The sequence below is a fragment of the Brienomyrus brachyistius genome, chromosome 25 (genome assembly GCF_023856365.1).
Source record: "Brienomyrus brachyistius isolate T26 chromosome 25, BBRACH_0.4, whole genome shotgun sequence".
In the NCBI taxonomy this organism is placed as follows: Eukaryota; Metazoa; Chordata; class Actinopteri; order Osteoglossiformes; family Mormyridae; genus Brienomyrus; species Brienomyrus brachyistius.
The window spans coordinates 3,588,121-3,599,161 of NC_064557.1; the positions used below are offsets into that span (position 1 = coordinate 3,588,121).

Sequence of the window (11,041 nt, forward strand, 5' to 3'; positions counted from 1 at the left end):
CTTTATTGTGAGTTTATTGTTGAGCGTTACAGTTTATTGCCGCGCTCCTACATCAAAGCCACTGTGATATCCGAGTTTAATCCCCATAATCTCGTTTTCCACAGAAGTACAGTCAAACAGTTCTGTGTAACGCATATTCAAAGCTACGTTTTCCCGATACACAAACTGGCACACCACACCCTCGCCTCTGTCCCTAATTAATGTTTGCTGGATTGCAGCGCCTGTCGACATTAATTACATAAGCTGGGAATGTTAAGTGCTGGCTGTTAAAAAGGTGGTAATTGATGGTCAGACCTAAGGGTTTAAACGAACATCTAATCAACGAAGTAGGTTGTAAACAACTGACCTGAAATGGAGGTTTTAGTACGTGCTTTCTGTCGAAAAATTCATGCTAGGACATGTTTTTATTGAACAACTTTATATAGAACGTGTGGACACAAAGCATGACAAAGGTCCAATAGCAATATTAAGGTATTGGTGATTATGTTGCGGGATAATGATGCCTTCAACAATATGGGTCAGTATTCATTTGGCAGATGGATGAGTCTCAGCGGATATCATTAGTTTCTTTGCTTCCCTTATGCTATAACATCTAACGAAAAGTCTTGCACATGTCCGAGCACATCTTGCCTGCTCCCTGAGGCATGTCGTTAGTGATTCTCCTCTTCCGTGCCGTGTTGATTTAGAAAGGTATACAGGAAATTGGTCCCGAGTCGTACTTTTTACATGTCATATCACTCACACCGTGGCCGTAAGACAATTACAGGACAGAGTCTCTGTTTAACTTTTACACAAAATATCATCATATCGTCAGTGGTGTTACGCACCGTGTCCTTACTTCATGATTTTGTTTATATAGCGTCTTTGTGGAAACTAAACGGAAAGGGAACTTTCTGGAGTGACCCGATAGTGCCTTGCCAGAACGGCAGGGTGATTTACAGGATGCCAGTGCAAATTGTGGAGCATGGAATTCCAAAACCCTATAGGGAAGCTATTGGTTATTAGCTAGCATTTTGTTTTCTGCCAGAGAGGCAGATACTGTCATCCTGTCAGCTTGACCGCTGGGCTTCTCTCCTCAGCCCTTTCATCTTTCCCTTCTGCAGAGTCGAATCCGCCGGATGTGGAATGACACTGTCAGGAAACAGTCAGAGTCCTCTTTCATTACAGGCGACATAAACAACTCGGCCACACTCAACCGAGGTAATCATGAAATTAACCGGTCTGCTCTCGGCGTTGGTAGTGTTTTGTTACCTCTCTGTTTCGCATGAATCTGACGGCTGACAAATACCTCTGGAACATGGATTATGCCTTGTATAATAAATATGTCATTTTTTTAGGCTAATTCTTCAGCACCCAGTAATATCTAAATACGTACTGTATGGCAGTGAATACGTACTAAATACTAATTTGGACTCCATGGCTTATTCGAGAAAATGTCCTTTTTGTCACTGTCTACGTGGTTTAACTGATTTACTGCAAAATATGTCATAGCTTTCATAGCTTGCTATTGCGGCAAAAGAAAAAAAGGAGAGTAATTTAATCCAACAACAGATAAAGAGACTGGGATGTTCTCTGTTAGGCCTATCTGTTGAAGTTCCTGCAAAATTTGCCCACCGTGCAGAGCATTAATTCTCATTAATTGTAAAAATAGTAATTTATATAAAGCACAGAAAAATACTCATGTTTTTTGAAAAACATATACTCCACTATATTTCTAAAATAAATTCTAATATTTATTCGGTAGCACTTTACTTGAGGGCACAATGTAGTAATACATTCTTACTTAATGCATTAATTTATCGGTAACCAAATGTTAATTACATACTGATCCCATGTCCGTTCATCGTTAATCAGTCATAGTGGCTCATAATGGCTTTTATTGCTTTATTTGTTCATAATTTGTACTTGAGTATTGACTGAGTTACTAACTGGTGCCTGCAACAAGTGAAATGAACTGTCGATTATAGATGGAAGCATAGAAACATACATAGTTTAGGACTTGAACTCTGGTCTTGATGCGTGAGGCTATAGTGCTTGTTTGAGAAAATGACCTATTGTATAAAAAAGCTAGTCTTTTTTTTTTTTTTTACAAACACACCAATCAGGACATGTTATTTATGGATAACTCAGGTTTAAACTGAGATTTGCTCAGACACTAATAAGCTGGGAGTGAGTGGCGAGATCTCACCACCTTCACTCACAACCAATTTTCTCTCTGACAGAAAAGCTAGTGACAGGAAATGGAGTAAGTGGCCTAATTGTCACCATATTGGTGGCAAACCAGGTGTCTTTTGAGCATTTTGTAGACTGTCTGCTCTCCACTATCTGTTATGTGTCCTTTTTCATTTCCAAATCCTATCCCTTATTGGGCACACAATAAGCAGCTTAACAAATATTAGTTTAAGCCTGATATTTTGGGGATATGGGCTAATCACGCCATCATACCACTGGGCTTATTTTGTTTGAAAACACTGGGTGTTTATCAGTTATCAGAGACACGTTTATAAGATAGTTATTTCCCCCCGGTTGTTCTGTAATTTCCCACATTTTGGAGGGAGTTACTAACAATGTAAAAAACATATTGGCTCAAACCTATTAAAGATTCAGGTCTTCAGAGGTCTGCTGTTACACATTGATGTGCTAAAATATGCTAACTAGCATTTTCATATAAAGCTGGTCTAGTACTTTTCTTTAATTATCATTTTTGGCTTGTTAAAAGAAACAGCCTGAATAGGCATTGCGAAATCTGTCATGGATTAGTAACTTATTAACCTAACTTTTGGATTGTCACGATGATCTACATAGAAGAAGCACACTTTCAATTCATTTTGTAATTTTGGTCTTGTGTAAGTTTGGACTTTTAGCATTATCATCGAGTAAATATCTCAAAAGCCAAATATTTTCTCATGTTTTCTAAACTCTTTCACACCGTAATTGGTGACGAGAGAGTCCTGCGTTTCTCTGCGGGTCCCTTGTGCGACACACATGATAATCGTTTGTTGCTTATTAAGTCGCAGCTCCTCAAGGCAAGTTGCACTCGCTGTTGTTAAAAGGAGACTTACTCACCTGCTTCCTGACAGGGTTTGGTGAGCATTGCACATGCTGAGCTCAGCCAACTGCACCATCGTTATGCATAATTAGCATCGTTAGGCAGTCCAGACACTACATCTCATTTACTGACAATAGGCAGACGTATTATAAAATAATTCAAAACAGATTAATGCAATGGGAAAAAAATAATAAAAAAAAAGATTAGTTAAACATAATTATTCCTAGTGTTGTTAATCAAGATGATAGTGCTTAATTTTTTCATTTTTTCTATAATATACCGATTTTGTTTTTGATAAACTTAGTGCAGGAATTATAAAACTTTTCCTGCAGGAGTATGTAAACATTTACTCATAGATAAAGTTGCTCTAAAGAATTTCTGTGTCTTGAATGGCATGGGAATCTATTTTATGAAATTATACAGGGCAACCATAATGCAATTTGGCCTCGCCATTCAACAATGTCTTGCTTGTACGAAAAGGGTTTTGTTTATTTAAGAACAAAATAAGTCTTAACATCCCCTACCCTAATTTCAACTTAATGAGGCAAATATCTGATTGTAATTACAGCTATAATAATTTAGGGCCCGTTTAACAAAATTTCAGATGTAATAGCTTTGATTTACTGGCAGGCATGCAAAATAGTTCTCAAGAACGATCAAAAGTTATACATCCCAGTATTTTTCCTGGAACGATTTAACAATGTATGTTTTGCAGTAAACAGTAACGCAGACAAACTGAAAGCCAAGAGCCTGTAGCGATTCACCGGTTTGCTGTGTTCATGTGGTCAGATCTGCCATCCAGTGTCGATAAAAGATACATTGAAGAAACACTGCAAGAGATAGGGGTGCAGGGTGACTAACTGAATGTACAAATGGTTCATGTCTGATTTGCATTAAGGCTTCACTTCCTATATGTACCCACCATTCCGCTGGCTTTCGTTATTTGTCTAAATGTGTGAACACTTTCCATGAAAGGGGAAGAGGGCCCAGTGAAAGACAGTGTGTCCACACTTTCCCCTTCGATCACATAAATCTCAGTCTTGAGCTTGCCGCTGCTACTGGTCAAACTTTTGGCTGTGACGAAAGAGAAAGAGATTGATTGCTTTTTTTTTTTTGTCATTTTATTTTATCCTTACTTTCAGCTGAACTGCATTTGCCTGACTGATATTTATGTTTTGTTTCCTCTGTGTTCCTGTCTGGCTGGCAGGCGCCATGGCTAACCACCTTATAACTAACGCCCTGCTACGACCCCATGGCACTAATAATCCCTATAACACATTGCTTGGGGAGTCAGCGGTCTATAACAACCCGTCTGTGAGCATGTACAACACGCAAGGTGTGCTGACCTTTGTTTTTACCCCTGGAATTCTGGTAAATGTATTCTGCCTGGCTTATACAGGCCCTGATTATGGACAGCTGCTCTTCATGGCGTGATCGAAATTGAGGCATATCCTGGCGGCCTGTTTTGGATTAATTACCCAAAAAAGGAATCGGATGGCACCTTCCGTTAGGCGGTTCCTGCCCAAATTATCGTGCCTAAAATATAGGTTTTCCAAAAATGGACTGAGCATTAGCTTAATGTTGAAATGTAGATCTGCTGGGAGCCAGATATGTCACAATTTCTTATGCACTTTGCTGCAATACTCTGTCTTTGAAAGCTTGTCTTTGTGCTTCATGTCTACCTGTTTGTATGTCCTTAGTATTCATTTTGTCATGAATTTTTGAATGCACGCATTTTTGGTAGGTGTGCCCAAATCCGTTACCAGCTGCTGTGCTGTGTATGGTTGTAACATTTTTAGAACTTTGGATTCTTAACATTTTTCTTCACACGTTTGGAAATGCGTGTGTGTGTTTTTTTTCCCAGTTAACAATTTTCTAAAATACTATGCACACGTGCATCTGGGTCAATTGTATAATCCAGACTTTTCGAAAAAAAAAAACAACTTTGCATTATGTTTTCTGATATATGACTAAGCAAGAAATAATTTTCTCTTCGCGTATGAAACATAAGTGAGTCACTAGGCAGCATGAGAATATTGGGTAAGTAGCTAAATGTATTTAAGTAAGTAAGCAAATAAATAAATAGCCTTTTCATTAGCATCTATGCGCTGACTGGGATGAACAGCAAGACACATTCTGAAACAACATTGTAGATGTAAAAGAGAAAAACGGCAATGTTGTTCGAATGAGGTGTAGGAGTCAGGGGCGCTGCTAAGGATTTGGGGCCCCATGAAAAGAATCTTGACAGGGCCCCCAACACATTTATTGGGGGCTTCTCTGGGCCCCCTCTCAGTCATGGGCCCCGAGAATCGTCATCGTTTACCCCCCCTTTACAGCGCCCCTGGTAGGAGGATTTTATGACTAGAATAACTATATGATCAGTTTGCGCACTTAGAAGTGCATTCAAACACCCCTAGAAAAATGAGTCAACAGCACAAGACTATCAAGTAAGCCATCATGTCATTTTCGGGAAAGAGAGTAGCTTACGTAGTTACGCAGTTTTCAAACCAGCATGTTTGTTTGCAGCTCTTAGCTAATAATAAGATAAGGTTTGATGTGTGATGTGTACTTGGTACGTATTAGCAGAAGTATAGGGTTGGAAATTCTGGCAGTCTGCCTTACATGCCATCTTTCGTTCACGTTTTCTCTATTTGTGACTGTTGGCTTACGTGTCCTTACGTTTGTCTTCTTCTTTCCTTTCCCTCATGCTGTCGTTTAGCCCCCTACAGAGAGACAAGTATGGGAGTAAAGCTAAACGTTGCATATCAAATGTAATTGACCTCAGTTTACTTTCTTTTCACTCTATGCTGACAAAAGACTGACACAAACGACCTGCTATTCTGCAGCTATTGTCATTTTCCCACTTTGGTTCATCTTAAATGCAAAGAACAAACAGTCAACTAGAGAAGATGCCCATAGCATGACACCGTCTCTTAAACTTGCCGTTTGATTGGTTCGACGCTTAACACTTAACGCAATATGCATTCATCGCATACTATAAACCGCTCTTAAAAGAAACCAGTCAACATTTTAATCTCATATCATCAATATAACATGACAATTACTGTGTTTGTAATTATAAACCTCAATGCAAAAGTTAATCATGTGTCCTGGTTGGGCATTTATATTCGAGTCTTTACACTCTCTAAATTGTATTAATTTATAATCCTGTCAGGTACTGTATTGTATGTAAATGAATAATTATGTTAAAATAAATTGCAGGAATTAAAGTTAATAAAAGTATTTTTTTATAGAGTGTGTTGTGTGGTGGTGACTGTCCCACAGTGACACACCAAACAACCGTCTTTGAATGTTTACTATCGGCTCCCTGGTTGGTAAATATGCTTGACATATGTTGCTAAATTCCATTTAAGGCCAAATGAGAACTACTGTATGTGCCATTATATATTTTATTGACAGGGTAGGCTGATCTGTCAAACCCAGTTCTCCATATTCAAAATACCATTCAGTAGCCTTCAAAATGTTGTCAGTTTGTGCAAATATTTTTCTTCAAATGCACCACAATACTTTTGGCAATTTTTTTAATTTCCAATTTTAGCTGTGCTGCCCAAACAGGAACAGGTTTGACTTTGCACTGAGATATAATTTAAATGCCGTAAAATTTATCACACCATTGAAATTCTACAATTTCTCTGCATGGGAGAGAACAGAAAGTCTCTTAACAATTTTCGTTCAGAAACAAACTTTTTTATTTAAACGATGGCCCATATTTATCACAGCAAAGACTGGAATAACTAATTCCACTTGTGATTAACAGTCAATTTTTATAAAATAATTAGAAATTCATCCTGGAATACTGTATCATACAGCTTTGTTAAATAGGGGCCAGCCTGACTGAGGTCAACAATTGTAACATTATATGGCAAAACTAAGCAATAGCATGGTTGTGGTTTTTCTTTTTATATGTTTGTGAGTGAATTGTTTTTGGTGTTATTTGTCGTCCATCTTTTTTGCCTTAATTCAGTTCAGCATATAATTATATTATATTGCTGGATTGATTGAGGGCGTTCATTTGTGATGCTGTATCAGTTGATATTGCTATTGCATTGACTCTATTTTGTGTTTATTTTTTAAATCACAATAACATATCAGTTATAGATTCAAATACATAAAATTGCTTAAAATGACAAATGTAAATAAACACATCAAAACAACATTTAGACCGAATACTTAACCATATAAGTATTTTGTATATCTACTTAGGAGTAAAGGCAGACAATGTATACACCAATAAAAGTTATAAATGAATAAAAGTAGCTATATAAAGGAAGACATGACAATAAAATGAGATAATGAAAACTCACTAGCATTCTGACATTCAAATACGTGTGGAAAAACAGCAGATAAAATGAAAATCTTCCTCAGTTCTTATCCACCTACTTCCAGCTATTTTTAATTTTATTGGTGTGCGAACCCAGAATGCGTAAAGCAAATTTCACTTAATTAAGATCAAATTGGGGACTCCAGCACCAGACAGGAGCCATTGAAGGAGGCTGTTTTGAAACCTCATCACCTGCTTTGAGAAGACAATTTACCCTAATTTCCAACAGTTTGAGCACCTCTTAGTTATTTTTCTTACACATGAGGCGAAGACGCAGTCTCCCTCCTTGTTAAATAATCCGAATGGTGCTTTGGCCTTTTGGATTGCTGTGGAAAGGAAGGAAGAACTTCATTAAAATTCATTAATTTACCACCGTGGCCATACGGCTGGGCGCGATGTTGCCATCAGCAGATTGGTCTGAAAAGCAGATTTCTTAAGAATAAAACGAACAAAACAAGGTTTATTTGCCATGTAACGCAGATTTTGAAACTCAAAAACATACCATGAAAATAAATTGTAAAACGAAGCTAACCTGAAAAAAATACTTTTACAGAATGTGCTAGTTTGGACTTTATCACTTAAATAACTTTGATAAGCTGAAACTGATTTCGAGACTTGCCAATTTCTGCACAATTGGCTATGAGCAACGTAATGATAAATATCTCCTGGTTTACCAATAATAATTATACATAATAATAGGGACTAAATTTACATTCTTTGGCACGTCATGAGTACCAGCCTTGATTTTGTTATTACTTGATTTATTTGATGGCAAAGTACATACTGAATGGTTTTAATTCTAGTTACACATTATTAGTGCACCGTAAGTAAGACACCACATAACTACAATATGAACACAGACATATATTTCAAAGAATCTATATATACATGAAATATCTCTGTAAATGATCTTTTCAGTGTCTGTGTATGTGTGCAACTGCATCGGATCTAGTGCGGAAAGTAATAACACAATTACCTGCTCTTCCAGAGGGAATCCTGAACAATGCCAGGGATACAAGTGTCATGGATACTCTACCACTGAATGGTAACCATGGCAACAGCTACAACATGGCCGGTGGTGAATACATGAGCGACTGCGTTCAAATCATCGACCGCAGCTATAACCACAAGGAGACGACACTAGAGAAAAAGATCCTGAAGGAACTCACCTCCAACTACATCCCCTCCTATCTGAACAACCACGAGCGACCCAGCGAGCAGAACCGGAACCACGTCAACAAGCTAGTTAACAACCTTAGCAACGGCAGTAAGGATGACCCCGTTGTCCGGGACAACCCCGTCACCTTCAACCATGAAGAGGCCTTGGGTCTGGAGCTCATCCGGGAGGAGTCCAATGCACCCCTGCTTCCACAGCGGGTCCAGTCCGCCGGGCCCCACCAGCCCCATTTCCCTAGGAGGAGGGTCCCACAGGAGAACAGTGACAGTTTTTTTCCCCTGCTCACCAGCGAGCACACCGAGGAGACCCAGTCGCCAAACAGGGACTCGCTGTATGCCAGCATGCCGGTGCTCACCGACCTACCTGACGGAGAAGCGGGTGACAGTAAGGATGAGGAGGAGGAGCTCTCCACTTGTAAAAGCACTGACGCGGAAGACGTGTACTATAAAAGCATGCCGAACTTGGGCTCCCGAGACCATGTTAACCAGCTGCATAATTACTACCAAATGGGAAGAGGCGGAAGTGATGGGTTTATAGCTCCTACTAACAAGGAAGATTCATCTCCTGAAGAACCCAGCCAGGAGCCCTCGCACCTAGTCACTAGCCTATAGATGTCGGTCCCTTCTAGTCGTTTCCTGTTCTGAATCAACTGTCTGCAATTGTAGATTTATTTTTTTATTTTTTTTGTTCCTTCCCCTGGAAATTCCGCAAACGTTAATACAATCAAAGTACTGATAGACACGGCAATTTACAGATTTGTCAGTCGGTATGAGACTTGAAGCCTTTCGGTCGAGAAGAAAACGGTTTGCTGAAAGGACGGACGATATGAATCCTACTCGTTACTTTTATGTCTGCATCCAGCCGTCGTTTTTGCCAAGCTGTACAAGGGTACGATATGCGAACTATAAAGAACCCTGGAGCTCTCTACTCACCTGGATATTTCTCACTTCACTTTTCTGTCATTTTCTTGGTTGCCCCAAGGACTCCTTTGAAGGGGTCAAACAAGGAACAACTTTATTATTCTTTCATCTCTGCTAAGCGTCTACGACATCCCAAAGGAGTTACAGACAACAACCCAAACTGTTTGCTGTTAGCTGAGTGTGTAGATGAAACGAAAACAAAGTTAAAACTATTTTATTATACTTCTGTATCCATGGCTTTTTAAAATTTCTTCCTATCTGGTGATTTATAGGAGATTTTGCTGTGGCGTTCCTGCAAGTTTAGCAAAACCGATCTTTTGGGGGGAAAAGAAAAATCAAAAAAACATGAAGGGACTCTGTTGTACTGTATATGCTAAAACAGCATATTTTATGTTTTTGCTGTAATAATTCCAATTATAAATGGATTAAAGACTAATTACAGAGAATTATAATGAATTTCTATGTAAATATACAGATACTAGCATTGCACATTATAATATGCTTTTTATTTTCCTCTGGAGCCTTTGTCCCTGTAAATGTATTAATAGACTATTAATTTTCTATTGTGCTGGTATTGGACATTATTTTTCCCAGTAGGAGCAATTTTTTTTCTTCTTCCTATTGTTATTTTTCCTACAAACAGACAAAAAAAGACTCACCGAATAAACACTTTATGACGATCCTTTTCTATCATTGTAACCGCTGATGTTTTCAGAATTGTTTTCGCTTTTTTGTTATGATTATTTTTTCACTTGCGTTGATTTAAACGAAACACGTTCACTCGGGAACTTTCGGCAAATCCAGCAACACTGCGACGGCAGGTACAATCAGGCACGGTACTAGATTCTCGGCGAAGTTCTCCAGAGGAAGGTCGCAGAACGTTCAAGTGAGGTGGAAGCTACATGCTGCAACACAGACTGTAAAGTAATAAACACGGAACGAATAAAAACAAAGGCAGTCACATTCATGAGGGATTCATCGCATTATTTATTTGTTCAAAAGACACAAAGTTTAAAAAAATTGTTGAATTTCAAATGGTGAAAGAGCAGCACGTAGTTTTTTCTTCATTGTTAATAATATGATTGACTATTATTTATTCATTTTGTATTGGTTCCAAGCTGAATGACCTCATAGCTAATATTTGTTGTAAAAGTGGAATTTGTTTGCCGAAGAATAAATTACTGGATAAGACTTACAACATAATATTCATAACGGTTTGTGTTTTTGTTTCTTTGCTTTCCTGTGAGCCTCAGCAAATGTGGACGCTGGATGAGAACAACCGCGATATTAAGAGAGCTTTCAACAGTTAAATAAAGCAGAGATGGAATAAACAACTGTTCTATCTGCCATTGATTTGAACGTCTTCCTTTAGTGCTGTGTGTTTGTTTGTTTCCTAATCCAGAAGCCCCTGGGGACAGACCGATGTCCAAGTGATGCATGGCAACATTTTTCTCATTAAAACTTTCATTGACAAAACTATTAATAGAGAATATGTGGGCAAGATGAGGAAAATGGCCTCCACTTTCTATTAACTTGCATTTCCCAACATATCT

The 11,041-nt window shown here is 38.5% G+C and overlaps 1 protein-coding gene across 16 annotated transcripts in view; it reads left to right on the forward strand.

Moving 5' to 3' along the window:
• LOC125720529 (adhesion G protein-coupled receptor L3-like) overlaps positions 1–10,693 on the forward strand; it is a 165,128-nt gene extending 154,435 nt beyond the window's left edge. For 7 of the 16 annotated variants that reach the window (XM_048996038.1, XM_048996044.1, XM_048996042.1 and 4 more), the window contains 4 exons: positions 1,104–1,200; positions 4,257–4,385; positions 5,769–5,786; positions 8,380–10,693. In XM_048996038.1, coding sequence (XP_048851995.1) covers positions 1,104–1,200; positions 4,257–4,385; positions 5,769–5,786; positions 8,380–9,179 — 1,044 coding nt within the window. In that variant the 3' untranslated portion in view covers positions 9,180–10,693. Of the gene's footprint in view, positions 1–1,103; positions 1,201–4,256; positions 4,386–5,768; positions 5,821–8,379 lie in introns of all 16 variants that reach the window. The other 9 variants (XM_048996046.1, XM_048996047.1, XM_048996050.1 and 6 more) reach the window with 5 other exon arrangements.
• The last annotated feature ends 348 nt before the right edge of the window (positions 10,694–11,041 follow it).